This window comes from Aedes albopictus, chromosome 2, assembly GCF_035046485.1.
Source record: "Aedes albopictus strain Foshan chromosome 2, AalbF5, whole genome shotgun sequence".
Taxonomy (NCBI): Eukaryota; Metazoa; Arthropoda; class Insecta; order Diptera; family Culicidae; genus Aedes; species Aedes albopictus.
The window spans coordinates 481,956,828-481,979,785 of record NC_085137.1 but is presented as its reverse complement, the minus strand read 5'-3'; the positions used below and the strand labels follow the sequence as shown (position 1 = coordinate 481,979,785).

The 22,958-nt window shown below is 38.6% G+C and overlaps 3 protein-coding genes across 4 annotated transcripts; 2 read left to right on the top strand and 1 right to left on the bottom strand.

Annotated features, from left to right (window-relative positions):
* Positions 1-1,660: 1,660 nt before the first annotated feature.
* On the bottom strand, positions 1,661-11,522 carry LOC109399247 (small integral membrane protein 14). Of its 2 annotated transcripts, none has more exons than XM_019671685.3 (5): positions 11,342-11,522; positions 3,016-3,145; positions 2,770-2,815; positions 2,558-2,703; positions 1,661-2,495 (listed from the first exon to the last, which is right to left on the bottom strand). In XM_019671685.3, the coding sequence occupies exons 2-5, from the start codon at positions 3,085-3,087 to the stop codon at positions 2,457-2,459; spliced, it is 303 nt and encodes a 100-aa protein (XP_019527230.1). In that variant the 5' UTR covers positions 3,088-3,145; positions 11,342-11,522; the 3' UTR covers positions 1,661-2,456. The 2 variants fall into 2 exon arrangements, with proteins under 2 accessions (XP_019527230.1, XP_019560422.1); XM_019704877.3 differs by lacking the exon at positions 11,342-11,522 and adding an exon at positions 10,418-11,288.
* An 8,779-nt stretch (positions 11,523-20,301) lies between these two features.
* On the top strand, positions 20,302-21,364 carry LOC109399255 (uncharacterized). Its single transcript, XM_019671694.3, has 3 exons — positions 20,302-20,407; positions 20,464-20,759; positions 20,819-21,364. The coding sequence occupies exons 1-3, from the start codon at positions 20,302-20,304 to the stop codon at positions 21,362-21,364; spliced, it is 948 nt and encodes a 315-aa protein (XP_019527239.3).
* A 160-nt stretch (positions 21,365-21,524) lies between these two features.
* LOC109399254 (uncharacterized) lies at positions 21,525-22,741 on the top strand. The gene is made up of 3 exons (XM_019671693.3): positions 21,525-21,731; positions 21,798-22,093; positions 22,158-22,741. Exons 1-3 carry the CDS (start codon positions 21,617-21,619, stop codon positions 22,710-22,712), a joined length of 966 nt encoding a protein of 321 aa, XP_019527238.3. The 5' UTR covers positions 21,525-21,616; the 3' UTR covers positions 22,713-22,741.
* Positions 22,742-22,958: the final 217 nt, after the last annotated feature.

Genomic DNA, 22,958 nt, shown 5'->3' with positions numbered 1-22,958 from the left:
CCAGTCCGGGATTTACTGAATTCCTTCAGTTCTGTAACCGCATTTAAGCATTTCCTCAAAGTGGACCCTCCCGGTCCGGCATTTAAGCAACTTCTTTCAGTGGACTCTCCCAGCCCAGGCATTTTTTTCGCTTTTCAGCTTCATTTTTTTAAAAGCTTACCTAAGTTTATCCTCGTCGCCAGGTTGTAGGGTCTTGCTCGAATCCAAAGTAAGATTCAATCCTGGATTCAATAAACCACGATCAGATGATGAACGGAAAATCAAAATCTTCAATTTCTTGCGCTCTGAAACAGCGTCTTTATATCAGGCCAAACATTTCAATAGGTCCTATCTGCATTTGAGAGGCTCTCTTTGTTCACTTTCTCTTCCAATTATTACAATGTAATTATACACTTTTCAACTACTTTTGCAGTACAAATCAAATGACGATTGTTTTGACCATCGTTCTATGCAAGGAGACAATAATAATTCAAATAAACAGCTAAGATATTGACGAAAGAGAGGCAAACCAAAGAGAGCCTCTCTTCTGCAGATTGGACCTTTAGACATGTTTGGCCTGATATCACCACGTCTCAGTCAATTCTCTCTTCCAAGTAGGGTATGGCGCCACTTGGGCGGTGGCTTCTATATTCGTCTGTTTTCCACTATAACTCAGTCAATTTTGAACCAATTGACTTGAAATGTTGTACACGGGTAGATACTATACCTATCTCACCACATTCCAAAAGTTGTGTCAATTGGTTCAAATTTGACTGAGTTATAGTGGAAAACAGACGAATATAGAAGCCACCGCCCAAGTGGCGCGAATCCCTAGGTCCCCGACTACTATGACCGTTTCTTCTCGTTGCCCCTAACAACGAGCACATGTCTCGGGACACCGAAGCAAATCATCTACTCATTATTTTAGAATAACATTATCAATTTCCTACACCTCCGTTGCCACGATCTCCCGTGCCTACGTCCTCCACGCCATTCAGGTGCTTGTCGAAGTGCTGCTTCCACCTTTTCGTTCACCTCAGGACCGTCCGTCAAGAGGCCTCCGACCTTATTCCTGCATATTTCGGCTCACGGCACGAAGCCGTTGCGGGATGCGTTGAGCTTCTCGTAGAACTTCCGTGTTTCATGGGAACGCCATAACAGTTCCATTTCCTCGCACTCCGCTTCTTTCAGGCGGCGCTTTGTTCTCCGAAAGAGATGGGTCTGTTGTTTCCGCTTCTGTTTGTAATGTTCCACGTTTTGCCGGGTTCCTTGCTGCAGCATGACCGCCCGTGCTGCGTTCTTCTCCTCCAAAATTGTTCTAAACTCCTCGTCGAACCATTCGTTTCGTCGACTCTTTCCCACGTACGTACCCGATGGTGCTCTCGGCAGTTCTCCAGCAGTCCTCTAGAGGGGTCGAGCTCGCCCTCGTCTGGCAACGCTGCCTCGAGATTCTGCGCGTATGCTGAGGCGACATCCGGTTGCTTCAGTCGCTTAAGGTTGTACCGTGGCGTTCGCCGGTACCGTACATTGTTGATGACGGAGAGTTTTGTGCGCAGTTTGACCATCAGCAGATAGTGGTTGGGATCGATGTTAGCGCCACGACTATCTTTTGAAAAGGGTCGAACACTTTTTATACCTATGTTTTACACAGCTTTCGGCATCAAAACAAAAACACGTCCTCTTTGTTGTGTGAAGTTACTATATTTACTTTGTATTTAAATTTCCCTGGAAAGAAAATCTTATAAACAAAATAAGAGGGTCCCTAACACATGTTAAACAAAATCGTTCGTATAGAATGTCTTTTCGGTAAGAACAACGTTGGAACCCATAAACTGATGTGTTTGTAAAAATTGCAATTAAAACTATATAGATATAAGGGTATACATATAAAATAAAAATATAACAGATAAATAATATCTAACGGCTAGCTTTCTCCGTGTGGAATATAAGGAATAAGGAAATACGTTTTTTTGTATGGACCGTTCACCTGTTATCTACCACTGACTGTGCCATCTTTATATGTTTGTGTGCGTTGATCGTTTAGAACAAAACTTATTTTGATGGTCAAAAAGTGTAAGTAGTGGATACTTTCATAGTTTGGATAGTAAATAAAACGTGTAAAGTGCACCAATTGATAACAAAATGCGCTCAAACGTATAGAATTGGAATATAATATGTTACGAGGCCCACGTGGCAGCTCACAAGTAGATACATTACATTCTAGGTATTTTGATTTTCATATCAAGTTTATTCTAGCACTATTTAGTGGTTCAACCCATAATTACATGGGTCACCTCCCTATTCATTTTTGTTACGCTTTTAGATAAGAACTCACGATAATCACTTTGAAAAATAAAAAAAAAAGAAACCCTAACACGGCTGTTCCTAATACGCAATAACGTCGATTCGTTCTAGATTAGGTAGAAATACACCATTTTGAATTTTACAGATTCCGGTAAACTATTTTGACGATTCTATCAGTTGACTGCCGGTGGTGCCCCATCGTTGCTTGGGCCCTGTAAGTTAGAAAAGGAGATCAATACTACAGTTCACTGGAATTTTCCGTGTCCGATCTTACCCCATTCGACGGTGGCAGTGCTTTGTTCAGGTCGTTCCGCCGACGGAGCGACGCTGGCCGCATCGCATATAATATCACAGCAAAGATCATGAACAGCATCAACATGAAGAAGTTGTCGCTGGCGCCCTGGTTCGGTGCATTCGGTACTGATGGAAGATGGATAATTCGGTTAAGTTTGAGTTATTTTAGCTCTATTCAGTTTAAATACTTACAATCGATGCACTCGTTGTCCGTGCAATAGGACTGTCCATTGCGGAGCTGCAACGTTGCAGAATAGGTCACAAATTACAGGAATTTTACAATGGGGTTTTCATGCTTATTCTGCGAGTCGTGTGAGGTGAGACGAGTCAAATGAGTCGACTCGTTCCCATTTGATTTGTATTAGTTATTTGTCACGTGAGACGAAGCCACCTGTCTCAACTCGCATGACTCGCAGAATAAGGCTGTTTAAAACTTACAATCGACAATAACCGACGCATGGCCAGCTCATGGCTCCAAATGCATTCGCATCCATCGAATTCGTCGCTCATTTTGGTTGTCTTGTTATTTACTTGGAAGGGTCAATTGGATTTACAAAACCAGGTGCACCTGTTGATGAAATTAGACACATTTATAAATAATACAGAACTGTTAAAGATGAATGATATTGTAGGACAGTTAGAAAATTTGCTAAAATTCAGTAAGATTCCTGTTGTGGTGAAAGTGCAGTGTGAAATTCAGGCTTATTCTGCGCGTCGTGTGAGGTGAGACGAGTCGAATGAGGTGACAAAAGTCGACTCGATCCCATTTGATTTGCATTACTCGTCTCACGTGACGTGCAACGCGAGCCTGATTGATAATACGGACTAATGTGAGTATATTATATAGAGTAGTTGAAACTAACATTGTTGAATGTGAGTCACTTTCAAGAAGAGCGTTAATTATAAACCAAAACGTTTTTTATTTACGCAGTAGATAATAAAGTATATTTACTAAACGATTTGAATTGCAGCATTGAAGCTGCTAGCCTAAAAAAGTCGCTTTCAATAATTGATCCATCGCATGAAAGAGGACGATCTTACTTGTTATATTAAGTAAAATGATCATTGAGAGCCATGTTTCAAACCGTGAATTAACAAGACCGTTTAGTATTAACAACAAATAACTGTTGTATTTCTCCTTCTCATATTACATAAAATGTTTAAGATCTCATTAGGAGTTCCAAATACTCATCTTGAGTAGTGTACTTATAAATGCGAAGTCACTACACTACTCAACAATTTCCCTTTACTAATTCAACTCGCAAGTTCAACCCGTTTTTATTGAAAATACCTCCAGCAAATTCTCACGATGCTTGAACTAACAAACTATTGTTATTTCGACCTCAACTGTAAGATCGTCGTCAGTTTTTCGTATTTGAATCGCTTCGAGAAGTTTTATCGTCATTTTTTTTTCAAAACTAACATTAAGAACTCCAAGAACATCTTCAGAGATTTCACAGGAAACACGTCAGTATTTTCTTTAAACAAACGCCATACATTTCTCAAAGTTTTGCTCGATTACCTGAATTCTGGTAGCTGCACAATAACTTCCTCTCTTGCTTCCTCTGGAATTTTCATAATTATTCTTAAATTGTTATAACTATTGTCTTATGCTCATACAGGATGTCTAATCATAGGAAAAAAAATCCCCTAAGTTTTCCAGTTTTTTTTAGAGGGAAATTTTGATTTTTTTAAAATACATAACAAAACTTAAGTAAATATACTATAAAAAAATGCGCAAGATTTATTATCCAAGAGATTCCACAAAATTCCACTATAACACAAAAATTGTTTAAGGAATTTACTAGATTTTTTAACGGGTTCTTTTGGGGTTGCAAGAAATTGCTTTGACATTTCCACCTACAATGCCAACCAAACATTCTGAAAAAAAAGGAGAGAAAAAAAATTAAGTCCAAACAGTAATTCCACAGACCATATAAAACTTGGGTGTCTGTTCTCTGTGCTAGTAGTGTAGTAATGTTTGGATTTCGAAATTCAATCCACGATTCTTCCCGGAATTCCTTCCAAATTTTCTCCTTGGATTTGAACCGCAATTCCTTCTTTAAATCCTTTGCCAGTTTCTAGCAGAATTTCTTGAAATTATCAAAGGTTTTTTTTTCTGGCTTTCTCCAGTTTTGCCAAGTATATCCTGAGACTTTGCCGGTAGTGTTCGCTGGCTCCGAAGCTTCTGCCGTTAGCTATTCTTGTTGGAGCACCAGTTTTGATCTAATAGCACAAACATGGCAAACTGGCGGAAAAATGCAGACATGAATTCAATTTGTTCGCTGATTTTTTTCTTCATCCATTGAGTGAGGCAAGAAGATTTGCAAGGACATTTGATTTTGGTAAAAGTTAACATGCCTTCCGGAATAAATAAAATGAAAAAAAAAAAACAATAAGAAATCCGGAAACTGGAGAGCATTCGGGAACTGGGAAGTTCAGTAGGGGAGACTGAGGAGACTTGATCCCTGGGGAGACATGTTCCCCCCATATTTTCTCGGAATCAAAAACAGTTTTCTTCCAGCATATTTTTTCCAAAACGACATCTGGACAGACGACAATGTTTTGGCTACAATTGATTTTAATTGTGTATTCCATTATTTTTTAAAGGCTTATGGTTTGTTTTCAGTGTTTCAGAAATCTTTTAGGCGATTCCGAAAAATCTCAATAACTTTGTGAAAATTGAACCAAATCGTGTCAAAATTTCACAGCACATAGTATAAATAAAGTACTATCAAACGTATTTATTCAAATAAGGCTGTTATATAAATATTTCAATTAATGTAGCTTAGTGTATACAACAGTGACATGGGGAGACTTGATCCCTCGAGGATTACACACACATTATACATGAGAAAAATAAAATTCAATTTGGAAGCCTCTATTTACTCGGAATTCTAGTATATTCAATGATAAAACGTGTCAGATAATTATTATTTTAGTACAAACCATGAAAAATACATCATAAGACATGCCTCCATAAAAACACAGTTTTGAAAACTTTAACAATAATTTAAAGTCCTTCTGTTTTGTATAAACTTGCAATAGATGTTTACCTGCTATTCTGTACGAAAAATGGATCTAGTTTTGTGTTTTTTTCTTAAAGTTACAGGCAAATTAAGAAAAAGGGATCAAGTCTCCCCAGTCTCCCCTAAAGTAAACGTAAACAATCCAAATACAGGGGATGGCCGAAATGTTTGGGATAGGCAACTTTTTTTTTCCCACAAAAAATTTCAACATGATGTAACTTTTCATAGAGTGCATCAAAAAATCTCAAATTTTGACTGTTTGTCAACCTATTATGTGTGCATCATTGGTACAAATTTAGGCTCGATTGATTAATATTTCGCAAAGTTAGAACCGTTCGCGTAAAATGTAATATTTTCTCACGGCGAATTAAGTTATATCGGGTTGAAATTTTTACCCATATAGAGGAAAATAAGTAAAATTTACAATACCACACAAAAATTATTAAATGTGTTCTTCCTTTAATCTAAATAGGCTCTAATATATCTGATTAGAGATAATTTGAGAACAGAAGTGGAAAATCTTTGGATATCAAAACTAACATTTATTGACACTGATGTAAAAAAAAAAAACATTTTTTCGAGAAAAGTCCAAAAAGTGTCAATCCATGATAACTTTTTTCAACGTTTAAAAAGTACCTATGTTTTAAAAGTTTGTGAAGCATTTACATATTGTTAGTGTACGTTTAAAATTTTATTCAATTCGGTTTACTGGTTTCCGAGATATGACAGCTCAAAATTGAGTTGTCTAAGAAAATGTGTTTTACGAGAACGTTTCTAACTTTGCGAAATATTAATCAATCGAGCCCAAATTTGTACCAATGATGCACATATCGCCCCCTTAATGCTAGAACTAGGTAACTCGTTTTGGAAAGTACGGGTAAAAATGGCTGGTAAAACTTATCCTGCTATAAAACATACACTTTGTTGGTCTTAAATGAAGAATCATTGTGTGTTTTTGTAGTTTCAATCGACAAACTTTTGTTTATTGTGGTGAACGTTCAGATGTAAACAAATTGCTCGCAATTTCGCAAAACTAGTTACCTAGTTCTAGCATTAACGGGACGATATAATAGGTTGACAAATAGTCAAAATTTGAGATTTTTTGATTCGCTCTATGAATGGTTATAACATGTTGAACTTTTTTGTGAGAGAAAAAAAGTTGCCTATCCCAAACATTTTGGCCATCCCCTGTAAGTACCGAAAAAGTCAGTAAACTTACTCTTCTAGATTTACTGACTTATTTGGTAGATTTTGACAGATGAGCAATTTTTCAATCTTCTGAGTTTTCGGTAACGGCAAATGTTACCGAGTGATCAGCAGTTCAAAAACCCACTAAAAATTTACCGAAGTCGGTAATCAGGTATAGCTGTGTAGGATCCGAAGTAAAAAGTCCTTGATTTGACTAATGACTTCTTTAGACATGAAAGTAAATGACAGGAGATAGAAAGTGTTTCGCTTCGATTCACAGCTTTCTAAAGCTAGTATGACACTTTTTGACCAATGCCAAATATTTGACCACTTTTGATAGTTAAATTTTGACCAAGGTGTACCTGGCAAACAAAAATATTTGTCACTCTCAAAAAAAAAAAAACGAATAGGGACAAACAGAGCCAAACAACCTGCCAAAATTTATCTGTCAAAAGTGGTCAAATATTTGGCATCTGGGCAAAGAGTGTAATAGCACCAATAGCACCCTAACAGTTGTGAAATAGAGTATAGTCTATTTTACGAAACGACAACAGTGTTGATATTGATATTAACACTCACGGGCTTGGGCGCAACCTCCTGTCAAATTTTCATTCATGAAATGAGCGATCAGCTGATCCGAAACGTCTCGTAAAATGGCTCATTGGTAAGACTTAAGGAGAAACTTCAGAGAGTACAAATCTGGCTGCCACAATGGCCGACTTGCACTCCTACTCACGTTTTCAAAAGCACAAATCTTAAAAATTCGTAAACAAATACGGTCGATGTTGAAAAGCTGCCTCTTTTTGCAAGTGAGCAAAGCAAGGATAATCAAGTGCGATTTGGATCGATGCTTTGTTCGTCAGATTTGTGCCTCTAAAGATTGTATGTAAAATTCCAATGGGCTTTCTTGATGTTTCACCTTAAGATTAAAACTGTGAAGGTCCTGGTATCAAATCAGGTTGTGCCACAAACTTTTTTATTATTTTTGTTTCTAAATCAAAACATTGTCAATAGCGAATTCACAGACAAACAGGCGTAACACTTGCGAAATTTCCATCGACCACGCTTTCAACGATCATTTTTAATTTTCATAGTTGTGGCTTTCACAACCAGAGGCGCGCGCATCGTTTTTCTATGCGTTTGACGTTTAACACTAGCTCATTCTGTTGACGATATTGCACAACATAGCGATTCGTGCAACTTTTCCACCAGGTGATGGTAGTGTGAACTGGGCGATGGATTTCCATGAAAATCTTTCAAGATGTTACGTCTGTTTGTCTGTGGCGAATTCAAGCGATGTTCCATTGAAATTGAAGAGGCATTGGATGCTTCTTTCCAAGTGATAATCAAATGTTAACGAATTAATATGAATTCAAGTACCAATCCCTTCGTATCAGCGTGCAGAATTTTTACCGTGTACAAACCTACGAAGGGACGATTCTATAACATTACACTGAAAAAAATAGACACGATCGATTCATGTGTTTTGACTTTTGAGCTGAGTCAAAAGCGTACACGTTAGTCTGATGTGTTTTTCCTACGTATTATATGTTCTCTACACATGAGAATAGTGTGGATTGTTGATATATCTGTGCAAAAATGATGTTGATGATTCTATATGTTTCACACGTGACATTCATGGGTTTTTACAATTTGCGCAAATCTATATGTAAAACACATTACTCAGGCGTGTCTATTTTTTTCAGTGTAGTCCGAATGACACTAGCCCGAACGACACTATCCCGAATGCACCGTTAGCCCGAATGTCACTAGCCCGAATATCACAAGCCCGAATCGAAATACATCTATCAGTATCTTGGTAACAATAGAATACGGAAGAACACCGTATCTTCCAAAGAAGGAAAAACCTCTGCCGGATTTGTAAATTTATTATGGCGCTAATGATGGTTCTAATACGATTTGCGTCAATAAATCTTGAAAGAATAGCCGATAACTTAATTAAGTTCTTTATAAAGAAGGAAAAATCTCTGATGAAATTGTTAATCAGTTTTCCTCAAAATACCTAAAGCTACCATTCGGGCTAGTGTTTTTCGGGTTAGTGTCATTCAGGCTAGTGTTACAGAACCATACTAGTCCGTACATTTCAACAGCAGTATCGATCTTGAATAGGAAGACAAATCATCCCACCCACGAGGACTAGAGCGAATTAAAACGCGTGGTAAAGTACCTCAAGGGGACAATTAACTACCGGTTACTCTGATGCAGACTGGGCTGAGATAATCGGAAGTCGCATATCGGTTTCGTGTTCCAAGTTAACGGAAGTACGGTGAGTGGGGCTTGCCGTAAAGCGGTCTTATAAGCGGAAGCCGAGATCATCGCTTTTGCAGAGGCTCTACGGTTGAAGTAACTACTGCAAGAACCGAATGATGAACAACGAGTAGTTATGTATGAAGATAATCGGAGTTGTCTGAAGATAATCGAAAGGAAGAAACTAACCCGAAAAATGAAGCATATTGCATCAAAATTTTATTTCAAATAAGGACCTTATCGAGAAACAAGAAATTTAATCTTGTATCGACTTTTCGAACCCTCTAAGCAGAATACCCTCTTCGAATGAGTGTAATCAGTTTCGTACCTTTTAATTCCGCCCTATGTTGCTTATCTTTTGACAGATACGCTTATTTCGACTACCACTTGTAATCTTCCTCAGTGTCAGTTATCCGTTATTCGGAGTGGATGACTGACACTGAGGAAGATTACAAGTGGTAGTCGAAATACGCGTATCTGTCAAAGGATAAGCAACATGGGGTGGAATTAAAAGGTACGAAACTAATTACACTCATTCGAAGAAATAAATGTTTGAATGCATTGGCATTTATGCACACAGCACAATTTGATGAACAAATTCAGATTTGAATTATGAAGAGCAATCCACGTGCTCCGCTGGGAATCGAACTAATGACTCCCGACGGGCGCTTCTTTCCTCCAAGCTACGGAGCCACTTCACCATCTCCGTCCCCTGAAGGCACGAAAAGCACAGAACTGAACTCGATGCACATGGTTTGTTTTTTTTTCAGCATCCCAATTCTCCTTCGGATGGAATTAGATGAACACGTCTCTGTTGTGTGCAATGTGCATGAATGCCAGAGCAGGAGAGGAATTATTTTCGAAAATTATCGTGAGCTTCGGGCACCGTCGTTAGCACATTGCATGACGTTGCTTGTGGATGGTCCCTAATCGCTTATTTCCGATTAGGATTAATTCGAGTGCATAGAATTACGAGTTAATGGTATTGTTATGCTGTTATTCTTGTTAACGCAAGAATCCACTTTTGAATTTCAAATGGTTGGGATTCCCCTCCCGTTTACGCCAGCAAAATCAAATGGGCAACGGAGCCCCACGAATAAAAAACGAACAGGGACATATTTATGTAAACAACAAAAAAAGAACGTACATATCTAAATTATAACCACATAGTGACAAATGAATCAATTTTTTGTCTAGTTTTAAAAGACTTCAATCTAAAACTGAGGTTTAGATTATTAAATATTCTCTCGTTTCTCGCGTATATGAAATCAATGTCGATAAGTCCAATTCAATCAAGATAAATTTGTGCATACTAGATTGTTGACATAGCAGAATTTCTATAGCAAGTAAATTACCTGTATAATGTTTAACTTGTTTAATCAGTAGAAGCTCAGCCAGCACTACAAAACAGTTCCAGTGATCGATCGTATGCTCTCCAAAGCAATTTTTAAACAACTTAGCCGCGACATCAAACACTTACGTGGTTTTCCAGTATTGGACTGTGCTGTGCTGCAGCTGTTATTCCAGCTGTATGTACCTACCGATACAATCACACCACAATCCGCAAGTGTGCAATCGGACCGCGGCTGATGTCAAGTATGCAGCGTATCAAACGAGCTTAGAAGATGCTTTTCTGATGTGGAGAACTACATCCACCCACACTTCATTTCAGCTGATAAACGTGATAACAGATCTTAGTGGTATCACTATTTGGAATACTCGCTATTGGTTTTTTAGCTATCGAGAAGATTATGTCATTAGTTTCCTTCCGAAACCTTGAGCTCGACTGAATGATTATGCACCTAATCCTGGTGCAGCAAGATCTCACTTAGACCGACAGAGAAAGTCCATCCACACGGCATCAGGAATGTACCGTAATGTCGTTTCTCAATGGTATAGTTTTTATGGCGACAGAAACAGAAAGAAACAGTCTCTGCAAGGTCAGCACAATTCGCTTATCAAAATATTATTCTTTATTTCAAGTCGTCACCGCCACAACACGGGGAAAACCCCCCGCGCTCTAGCCAAACCATCATTAGAGGAACATTTTGCTAATGTGGCAAAAATATTGTTTTGCGTTGGGCGGCGATAGTAATTTCCACACACAAAGACACTACACACTACACGCAAGGGTTATTTTCGGGGGAGGAGCGCTGGTAGCTGTTGATAAACAGAGCAGTCTTCGGAAGGAGGAAGAATTTCCACCCCGCGCATTTGTTTACGTCGATGCTCTAGTTTTTCCGCATTATTTCCCCGAACTGATCTAGGTACCTACTTACTGTTTGTGTGATGCGTAATTTCCCAACTTCCGCGCACAAAAGAATGATGAATGAAATTTCCAAATGGGGTGACTGCGAGGACGACGATCACTCTTGGTTTTATTTTCTGCTACTGCTGGCACAGCGATCGTGATGAAAACCCTTCCACTTTTCTCGACTGACTGACGGTGACTGAGTGACGGACGACAAAGCGACTGCGGATGCTTGACAGTTTGGTGAGTGACCGTGCACGCTTAAGTGAAGTTACATGAAAATGAGTATGGTTTACACGATGTTTACAGGTTAACACATGCTTCATTGGAAAAATCGCCAGAACAAACAGCATGCAGGCAGTAAATCTTTTTTTGAATTTCCAGGACATAAATACAATTGCAAAACTAAACTTAATATTGACAAAAAAAGTTAAAAACTTAACATTGTGATGGTTGTGCAAAAGTTCAGTTAAAGAAATATTATTTTGCGATGGATTGAATTAAATTTCGTATAATTTTGTGTTATCGTGTACGCACTAAGGAACTCAGCAGATGGCTCAAGAACGCAGAAATGAGCAGAAATGGCTTAGGGGACGTCCATAAATTACGTCACGCTTTGAGGGGGGAGGGGGGGTTCAGCAAAGTGTGACAAGCCATACAAAAAATGTTGAGCTTCCATACAAAAAGTGTGACATAGGGGGGAGGGGGGGTTGAAAATGGTCGATTTTTGCGTGACGTAATTTATGGACGTTCCCTTAGGGAAGATTCAAATATTACGTCCATCAATTTTTGGGATTTCTCGACCCCCCCTCCCCCCTCTGTCACGCATTTTCCCTATACCTAATACACGTAGTGTCACACTTTTGTAGACCCCCCCCCCTCCCCCAAATGTTGGACGTAATTTTTGAACGTTCCCTTATGTGAATTTGAAATTGAAAATAACTAACTAACTAACTAACTAACTAACTAACTAACTAACTAACTAACTAACTAACTAACTAACTAACTAACTAACTAACTAACTAACTAACTAACTAACCAACTAACTAACTAACTAACTAACTAACTAACTAACTAACAAACTAACTAACTAACTAACTAACTAACTAACTAACTAACTAACTAACTAACTAACTAACTAACTAACTAACTAACTAACTAACTAACTAACTAACTAACTAACTAACTAACTAACTAACTAACTAACTAACTAACTAACTAACTAACTAACTAACTAACTAACTAACTAACTAACTAACTAACTAACTAACTAACTAACTAACTAACTAACTAACTAACTAACTAACTAACTAACTAACTAACTAACTAACTAACTAACTAACTAACTAACTAACTAACTAACTAACTAACTAACTAACTAACTAACTAACTAACTAACTAACTAACTAACTAACTAACTAACTAACTAACTAACTAACTAACTAACTAACTAACTAACTAACTAACTAACTAACTAACTAACTAACTAACTAACTAACTAACTAACTAACTAACTAACTAACTAACTAACTAACTAACTAACTAACTAACTAACTAACTAACTAACTAACTAACTAACTAACTAACTAACTAACTAACTAACTAACTAACTAACTAACTAACTAACTAACTAACTAACTAACTAACTAACTAACTAACTAACTAACTAACTAACTAACTAACTAACTAACTAACTAACTAACTAACTAACTAACTAACTAACTAACTAACTAACTAACTAACTAACTAACTAACTAACTAACTAACTAACTAACTAACTAACTAACTAACTAACTAACTAACTAACTAACTAACTAACTAACTAACTAACTAACTAACTAACTAACTAACTAACTAACTAACTAACTAACTAACTAACTAACTAACTAACTAACTAACTAACTAACTAACTAACTAACTAACTAACTAACTAACTAACTAACTAACTAACTAACTAACTAACTAACTAACTAACTAACTAACTAACTAACTAACTAACTAACTAACTAACTAACTAACTAACTAACTAACTAACTAACTAACTAACTAACTAACTAACTAACTAACTAACTAACTAACTAACTAACTAACTAACTAACTAACTAACTAACTAACTAACTAACTAACTAACTAACTAACTAACTAACTAACTAACTAACTAACTAACTAACTAACTAACTAACTAACTAACTAACTAACTAACTAACTAACTAACTAACTAACAAACTAACTAACTAACTAACTAACTAACTAACTAACTAACTAACTAACTAACTAACTAACTAACTAACTAACTAACTAACTAACTAACTAACTAACTAACTAACTAACTAACTAACTAACTAACTAACTAACTAACTAACTAACTAACTAACTAACTAACTAACTAACTAACTAACTAACTAACTAACTAACTAACTAACTAACTAACTAACTAACTAACTAACTAACTAACTAACTAACTAACTAACTAACTAACTAACTAACTAACTAACTAACTAACTAACTAACTAACTAACTAACTAACTAACTAACTAACTAACTAACTAACTAACTAACTAACTAACTAACTAACTAACTAACTAACTAACTAACTAACTAACTAACTAACTAACTAACTAACTAACTAACTAACTAACTAACTAACTAACTAACTAACTAACTAACTAACTAACTAACTAACTAACTAACTAACTAACTAACTAACTAACTAACTAACTAACTAACTAACTAACTAACTAACTAACTAACTAACTAACTAACTAACTAACTAACTAACTAACTAACTAACTAACTAACTAACTAACTAACTAACTAACTAACTAACTAACTAACTAACTAACTAACTAACTAACTAACTAACTAACTAACTAACTAACTAACTAACTAACTAACTAACTAACTAACTAACTAACTAACTAACTAACTAACTAACTAACTAACTAACTAACTAACTAACTAACTAACTAACTAACTAACTAACTAACTAACTAACTAACTAACTAACTAACTAACTAACTAACTAACTAACTAACTAACTAACTAACTAACTAACTAACTAACTAACTAACTAACTAACTAACTAACTAACTAACTAACTAACTAACTAACTAACTAACTAACTAACTAACTAACTAACTAACTAACTAACTAACTAACTAACTAACTAACTAACTAACTAACTAACTAACTAACTAACTAACTAACTAACTAACTAACTAACTAACTAACTAACTAACTAACTAACTAACTAACTAACTAACTAACTAACTAACTAACTAACTAACTAACTAACTAACTAACTAACTAACTAACTAACTAACTAACTAACTAACTAACTAACTAACTAACTAACTAACTAACTAACTAACTAACTAACTAACTAACTAACTAACTAACTAACTAACTAACTAACTAACTAACTAACTAACTAACTAACTAACTAACTAACTAACTAACTAACTAACTAACTAACTAACTAACTAACTAACTAACTAACTAACTAACTAACTAACTAACTAACTAACTAACTAACTAACTAACTAACTAACTAACTAACTAACTAACTAACTAACTAACTAACTAACTAACTAACTAACTAACTAACTAACTAACTAACTAACTAACTAACTAACTAACTTACTTACTTACTTACTTACTTACTTACTCACTTACTTACTTACGTACTTACTTACTTACATACTTACTTACTTACTTACTCACGTACTTCCTTACTTGCTTACTTACGTACTGACTTACTTACTTGCTTACCTACTTACTTACTTGCTTACCTACTTACTTACTTACTTACTTACTTACTTACTTACTTACTTACTTACTTACTTACTTACTTACTTACTTACTTACTTACTTACTTACTTACTTACTTACTTACTTACTTACTTACTTACTTACTTACTTACTTACTTACTTACTTACTTACTTACTTACTTACTTACTTACTTACTTACTTACTTACTTACTTACTTACTTACTTACTTACTTACTTACTTACTTACTTACTTACTTACTTACTTACTTACTTACTTACTTACTTACTTACTTACTTACTTACTTACTTACTTACTTACTTACTTACTTACTTACTTACTTACTTACTTACTTACTTACTTACTTACTTACTAACTTACTTACTTACTTACTTACTTACTTACTTACTTACTTACTTACTTACTTACCTACTTACTTACTTACTTACTTACTTACTTACTTACTTACTTACTTACTTACTTACTTACTTACTTACTTACTTACTTACTTACTTACTTACTTACTTACTTACTTACTTACTTACTTACTTACTTACTTACTTACTTACTTACTTACTTACTTACTTACTTACTTACTTACTTCAGCACTTCACCGAGAATTCCACCAGGATTTCATCAAGAAGTTCCCCAGCGCTTGTGATCGATCCCTCTAAGATTATTCTAAGAATCCTTCCATGGTTTTCCTGGAAAATCCTCCGTAGTTTCCTGGGAATTCTTCCAGAAGTTCCCCGCCAATACTTCGATGAGATAGACGAAAACCAGAGTTCTCCAGAAATTTCTTCAGAAATTCCTAGGAAATTCCTCTAGAATTTTTTCATTAGTTCCTCGGGAATACATCCAGTTCCTCCAGGAGTTCCTCGGAAATCCTCCAGAAGTTCCTCAAAAATTCCTCCAGGATTCCCTCGTAAATATCTTCAGGAGCTCCTCCGGAATTCCTCTAGGAGTACCAAGAAAATCCCTCCAGGAGTTCCTCGAGAATTCTTCAAGCAGTTCGTAGGAAGTTCCTGCAGGAGTTCCACGGGATTTCCTTCAGGAATCCTTCGGGATTTCTCCAGAAGTTCCTAGACAATTCCTCCAGGAGTTCCTCGAGGAGAATTTCTCCAGAAGTACCTCCAGGAAATCATCAAGGAGTACTTCCGGAAATCATCAAGGAGTTCCTCAAGAATTCCTGTAAAGATTCATTTGAAATTTCCACAGAAGCTCCTCGGGAATTCCTGCAAAAGACTTCTCGGGAATTCCTCCAGGAGTTTCTCAGGAGTTCTTCCAAAAGTTTTTGGAGAATTCATCCAGCAGTTCCTCCGGAATGCATCCAGGAGTTCCCCGGGGATTAATCCAGGAGTTTCACGGTAATTCCTCCAGGAGTTCCCCGCGAATTCTTCCAGGAGTTTACGGAGAATTCTTCAACGAGTTCCTCCGGAATTCCTTCAGGAGTTCCTCCGCAATTCCTTCAGGAGTTCCTCCGGAATTCATCCAGGAGTTCCTCCGAAAATTCCGAAAATTACTCAGGAGTTCTTCGGGACTTTGTTCAGGAGTTCCTCGGAAGTTCCTTCAGGAGTTGCTACAGGAGTTGCTTCAGGAGTTCCTCCGGAATTCCTCCATAAGTACCTTGAGCAATCCCTCAAGGAGTACTTCCGGGAATCATCAAGGAGTTTCTCAAGAATTCATGTAAAGGTTGATTTGAAATTTCCACAGAAGTTCCTCGGGAATTCCTGCAAAAAAAAATCTCAAGAAATTCTTAAGGAGTTACTTGCGAGTTCCTCCAGGAGTTTCTCGGGAGTTCCTCCGGGAGTTTTTGGAGAATTCATTTAGCAGCTCCTCGAGATTTGATGCAGGATTGCCTCAGGAATTCATCCAGCAGTTCCTCCGGAATCTACCCAGGAGTTCTCCGGGGATTAATCCAGGAGTTCCTCGGCAATTCCTCCAAGAGTTCCTCGCATATTCTTCCAGGAGTTTCCCGAGAATTATTCAAGAAGTTTCTCTAGGATTCCTCGAGAAGTTCCTCTGGCATTCCTCTAGGAGTTTCCCGAGAGTTCCTCCAGGAGTTCTTCCAGAATTCCTCCAGGAGTTACATCAGGAGTCCTTCCAGGAGTTCCTCCAGGAGTTCCTCGGAAATCCTCCAGAAGTTCCTCAAAAATTCCTCCAGAATTTCCTCGAAAATCCCTTAAGGAGTTCTTCCGGAATTCTTCCAGGAGTTCATCCAGGAGTTCCTAGGAAATTCCTCCAGGAGTTCCTCGATAATTCTTCCAGCAGTTCCTAGGAAATTCCTGCAGAAGTTCCTCGGGATTTCCTCCAGGAATTCCTTGGGATTTCTCCAGAAGTTCTTCGACAATTCCTTCAGGAATTTTTCGAGAATTTCTTTAGAACTACTTTGAGGAATCCTTCAAGGAGTACTTCTGGAAATCATCAAGAAGTTCCTCAAGAATTCATGTAAAGGTTCATTTGAAATTCCCACAGAAGTTCCTCGGGAATTCCTGCAAACGAATTCTCGAGGAATCCTTAAGGTGTTCCTTGGGAATTCCTCCAGGAGTTTCTCAGGAGTTCCTCCAGCAGTTTTTGGAGAATTCATCCAGCAACTCCTCGGGAATTGATGCAGGAGTTCCTCAGGTATTCAGCCAGGATTTCCTCGAGAATGCATCCAGGAGTTCCCCAGGGATTAATCCATTAGTTCCTCGGCGATTCCTACAAGAGTTCCCCGCGAATTATTCCAGGAGTTTACCGAGAATTCGGAGTACATCCGAAAATTCCTCAGGAGTTCTTTGGGAATTTATTCAGGAGTTCTTCGGGAACTTATTCAGGAGTTCCTTGGAAGATCCTTCAAGAGTTGCCCCAGGAGTTCCTCCAGAAATTCCGGAAATTCCTCAGGAGTTCTTCGGGAATTAATTCCGGAGTTACTCGGAAGTTTCTTCAGGAGTTGCTCCAGGAGTTCCTGCAGGAGTTCCTCCGGAATTCCTCCAGGAGCTCCTGCGGAATTCCTCCAGAAGTTCCTCCGGAAATTCCGGAAATTTTTCAGGAGTTCTTCGGAAATTTATTCAAGAGTTCTTCGGAAGTTCATTCAGAAGTTGCTCCAGGATTTCCTTCAGAAGCTCCTCCGCAATTCCTCCGCAATTCCTCCGGAATTCCTCTATGAGTTCCTGCGGAAGTCCTCCAGAGGTTCCTCGGAATTTATTTCATGAATATGAACCTCGGGATTTCCTCCAGAAATTCCGGAAATTCCTCCAGGAGTTTCCTCTGGAGTTCTTCGGGAATTTATTTAGGAGTTCCTCGCAAGTTTTTTCAGGAATTGCTCCAGGAGTTCCTTCAGGAATTCCTCCAGAAGTTCCTCGGAATTTCTTGCATGAAAATGAACCTTGGGATTTCCTCCAGGAGTTCCTCGGAAATTCCTCCAGGAGTGTCACGGAGATTCCTCTAAGAGTTCCTCAAGAATTTCTCTAGGAGTTTCTTGGGAATTCATCCAGGAGTGTCACGGAGATTCCTCCAGGAGTTTCTCAAGAATTGGAAATTCCTTCTGGAATTCTTTGAGAATTTCTCCATGAGTTTCTCGAGAATTCCTGCAGGAATTTCTCGGAGATTCCTCCAGGAGTTTCTCGAGAATTGGAAATTCCTTCAGGAATTCTTTGAGAATTTCTCCATGAGTTTCTCGAGAATTCCTGCAGGAATTCCTCGGAGATTCCTGCAGGAGTTTCTCGGATTTCCTCCATGAGTTTCTCGAGAATGGTTCCAGGAGTTCTTAGGATATTCCTGCGAGAATATCCCCAGAATTTCTTCGGGAATATATCCAGGAGTTCCTCTGGAGTATCTTCAGGAGTTCCTTGGGAATTCTTCCTTCAGGACTTCCTTGGAAATTGCACCTGGAGTGCCTTGTGAATTCCTCCAAGAGTTCGTCCAGAGTTCCTCAAGGACTTCCTCCGGAACTCCAGGAGATCCTACAGAATTCTTTCAGGAGTTTTTCGGGAATTTCTCCAGGATTGCCTCGGGATTGCCTCTAGGAGTTCCTCAGTAGTTCCCGCAAAAAATCCTCCACGGAATTTCTCCAGGAGTTCCTCGGGAATTTCTGCAAGAGTTCCTCGTGAATTCCTGCAGGAGTACTTTAAGAATTTTTACAGGAGTTTCTCGGGAATTTCTGCAGGAGTTTCTCGAGAATTTTTGCAGGAGTTCTTAGGGAATTTCTGCAGGAGTTCCTCGGGAATGTCTGCAGGAGTTCCTCGGGAATCCCTCCAGGAGTTCCTTGGGATTTTCTTCTGGATTTCCTTCAAAAATCCGCCAAAAGCTCCTGGAGAATTGCTCCAAAAATTTCTTGGAAATTCCACCAGGAATTTACCAGGAATTCTCTCAGGAGTTCTCCAGGAATTACTGCAGAAGATTCTTGAGCAATCCTGCAAAAGTTCCTCGGGAATTACTCCAGAAGTATTACAAAAAATCACAGGAGTATCTCCAGAAGTTTCTCAGAAGTTCCTTTGGAATTTCTTCAGGAGTTCCTCGGGAATTCCTCTAGGGTATTCTGCCAGGATTTCCTAGGAAATTCCTCCAGGAGTTCCCCAGGAATTTCTGCAGAAGTTGCTCAGAAATTTCTGTAGAAGATTCTTGCTGAAGTTCGTTGGGAGTTCTTGCGGAAGTTCCTCAGGAATTCCTCCAGAAGTTTCACAAAAATTTCTCCAGAAGTTGCTCAGGAATACCTCCAGAAGTTCACAGAGAATTTCTTCAGGAGTTCCTCGGGATATACTCCAGGAGTTTCTCGAGAATTTTCCCAAGAGATCCTCGAGAATTCCTTCAGGAGTTCCTGTGGAATTTCTTTAGGAGTTCCTGTGGAATTCCTTCAGGAGTTCCTCGAAAATCCTCTAGGAGTTTTTTTTAGGAATTCCATTAGGAGTGCCTTGGGATCTTCCAGGAGATCTTCGGAAATTGCTCCAGGTGAATGTACATAGGGTGCCAATGGAATGTAGGGAAAAATTTAACCATCGAATTTCAAAAACGGGTAGTTCTCAAAAGTTTCGTCTCCTCAAAACAAGTCTCCAATGTACAATTAGCAATTAAGCTAAAAGCTTGAGCCACCCTATCACCTCATGTTATCTAAGCTGAATTTGAATCTGTTTTCGAAATAGTTTGGTTGAGATAAATGATGCTGATAAGCGCTCGCAATACATACTGGTTATGTTTCGCTATACAGCCTCATTCGGTTGACGTACATTTCTCTTACAAGATGTCTACCAGCAACTGCCGCACTTCTAAGCATTTGCAGAATCTGACCATCGAAGATAAGAAACGCTTTCTGAGTTCTTTCGACTATATTTTCACCGATTGTGATGGTATGGAACGTAATTCTAGTGTTTAATACCCTTACGGTTCTTATGTTATCTCCTAGGTGTCTTGTGGAATCGATACGAGCCCATAGAGGGCGTTGGTGCAGCGATCGGTGCACTGAAAAGCCTTGGCAAACATGTCGTCTACGTATCGAACAACAGTATCCGATCGTTTGAAAATTACAGGAAAATACTGCAGCAAATGGGTCACGATGTGGATAAAGTGGATGTGATCCAACCGGTGACCAGTGTGATCAAGTATTTGAAGTCGGTTAATTTCGAAGGACTGATCTACGCTATAGGTACTGAACCATTTTTAGCTGACCTAAGGAATGCGGGATACGAAGTCATTCATGGGGTAAGTAAATGATCGAGAACTGGATTAAGTACAAATCAGTTATGCAGTATTTATTCTAGCCCACAGAGGTGCAACCGGAATCACTGAGTCTTATCATTCCGAAGATTTTCGATAAGAAACCAGTCAAAGCGGTTGTAGTTGACTACGATTACAATTGCAACTATCCTAAGCTGTTGAGGGCTGAGCTGTACTTGAAGAGTGATCCCGAGTGCTTGCTGATTGCCGGTGGAACCGACCATTGGACATCCATTAGGCAGAAGATCAATGTGTTTGGCCCGGGTCATTTTGTGGACATACTGGAGAAGGCCACCGGACGTAATGCAATTGGGCTGGGCAAACCGGGACAACAGTTGGGCGTCCAGTTGAAGGAACAATTCGGCATCCGCGACTCTCGACGGGTACTGTTCGTTGGAGATACGATCACGCAGGATGTAGCCTTCGGAAAAATTGCTGGATTTCAAACGCTACTCGTTTTGACTGGTGCGACCAAGGTGGTGGACGTTCAGAGTTTTACAAACCAAGATATCGTACCGGACTACTACACGGAAAGCTTGGCCGATCTGCTGAAGATGATTGGCGATGTTCAGAACGAAGTGTCTGTTTAAAAAGTAGGAATGCTTAAAATTCCATGAAACTTTCACATTTTTTCAATTTAAAAACTATATCGAAATCGAAATAATTATTCAAATCATTTATCAGTTTGAAATTCTTGAATACTGCAGCAACTCTATGCAATTCTCGATCAATACAAATACATAGTACCTACCTACGATTCACACGACAAATCCGCAAACCTCTCAAACGCAATTGGCGAGCAGCACTCTTCAGTTCGCAATCAGACGCCAAGCCAAGCCGACATGTCTACCAGCAGTAGCAGCAGTTGTTCGCCGTCCAAACGATTGCTGGATTTAAGCCTGGAAGATAAGAAGCGCTTTCTGGACTCGTTCGATTACGTTCTCACCGATTGCGATGGTGCAGTAAACATAACAAACGTATTTAATTAGTAAATTGAGTTCAATTGTTTTTTAACTTGTCTAGGCGTAGTGTGGAACCTGTATGGACCGATCGAGGGCGTTGGCAGCGCGATCAGTGCCCTGAAGAGCCAGGACAAACGTTTGGTGTATGTGTCCAACAACAGTGTGCGAACGTTACCGAATTATCGGGATCAGATTCGCAAGCTGGGACACGAAGTGGATGATGCGGATGTCGTTCATCCAGTCGTCAGTGTGATCAAGTATTTAAAATCAATCGATTTCAAAGGCTTGATCTACGCTATATGTGCACAACCGTTCTTGGATGCTCTGAGGGACGCAGGCTACGAAGTTATTCATGGCGTAGGCTATTTATGAGAACCATCTCTGACACAATATCTAACTATTTACATAATTTACCTTTTAGCCAAGTGAACCGCAGCCCGAGGCGCTTCGTCTTATCATTCCGGTGATTCACGATAAGAAGCCCGTCAAAGCGGTGGTGGTAGATTACGATTTCAATTGTAATCATACCAAAATGCTACGGGCGGAGCTGTACTTGAAGGGGGACCCGGAGTGCTTGCTGATTGCGGGTGCCACTGACCGTAGTATTTCCATAACGCAGCAATGCGAAGTCCTTGGGTCAGGTCGGTACGTGGATATGCTGGAGCAGGCCACCGGGCGGAAGGCCATCGTTTTGGGCAAACCGGGTCACCAGTTGGGTGTGCTGTTGAAGGCACAGTACGGAATCCAGGACTCGCGAAGGGTGCTGTTCGTTGGGGACATGATTGCACAGGATGTAGCCTTTGGGAAAGTGGCGGGATTTCAAACGCTGCTCGTACTAACCGGAGGGGCCAAAAACGTGGACGTCGAGAAGTTGTCGGATCAAGATTTTGTGCCTGATTACTACACCGAGAGTTTCGCTGATTTTGGAAAGCTGATAGAAGAAGTGCGTGATGCAAAGGCTAAAGCTAGTCTGTAAATAAAGGCACATATTAAAAAAAAAAAAAATGTATGCAGATCGGTCAACTAGTTTTCGTGATCACCGAAGCAGCACTTAAAAAAAAAAACATTTCGAGATAATCGCGTTCAAAGTATCACGCTTTACCTTGTCCACTTGTCCTTATGTTTCTAGGATATTCCTTCAGGAGTTTCATCAGAACTTTTTTTTTCAGAATTTCCATTAAATGCTTTTTTCGAAATTCTAGAAGACTTTCCTACTAGATTC

What these genes read in the sequence shown, in the direction of transcription:
- LOC109399247 (XM_019671685.3), bottom strand. Translation starts at nt 3,087, where the DNA reads ATGAGCGACGAATTCGATGGATGCGAATGCATTTGGAGCCATGAGCTG. An exon ending in GGACAACGAGTGCATCGATT is followed by an intron (nt 2,704 to 2,769) that starts GTAAGTATTTAA and finishes ATCTTCCATCAG; the next exon opens with TACCGAATGCACCGAACCAG. An exon ending in CACTGCCACCGTCGAATGGG is followed by an intron (nt 2,496 to 2,557) that starts GTAAGATCGGAC and finishes TCTAACTTACAG; the next exon opens with GGCCCAAGCAACGATGGGGC.
- LOC109399255 (XM_019671694.3), top strand. Translation starts at nt 20,302, where the DNA reads ATGTCTACCAGCAACTGCCGCACTTCTAAGCATTTGCAGAATCTGACC. An exon ending in TATTTTCACCGATTGTGATG is followed by an intron (nt 20,408 to 20,463) that starts GTATGGAACGTA and finishes GTTATCTCCTAG; the next exon opens with GTGTCTTGTGGAATCGATAC. An exon ending in GATACGAAGTCATTCATGGG is followed by an intron (nt 20,760 to 20,818) that starts GTAAGTAAATGA and finishes TATTTATTCTAG; the next exon opens with CCCACAGAGGTGCAACCGGA.
- LOC109399254 (XM_019671693.3), top strand. Translation starts at nt 21,617, where the DNA reads ATGTCTACCAGCAGTAGCAGCAGTTGTTCGCCGTCCAAACGATTGCTG. An exon ending in CGTTCTCACCGATTGCGATG is followed by an intron (nt 21,732 to 21,797) that starts GTGCAGTAAACA and finishes TAACTTGTCTAG; the next exon opens with GCGTAGTGTGGAACCTGTAT. An exon ending in GCTACGAAGTTATTCATGGC is followed by an intron (nt 22,094 to 22,157) that starts GTAGGCTATTTA and finishes TTTACCTTTTAG; the next exon opens with CCAAGTGAACCGCAGCCCGA.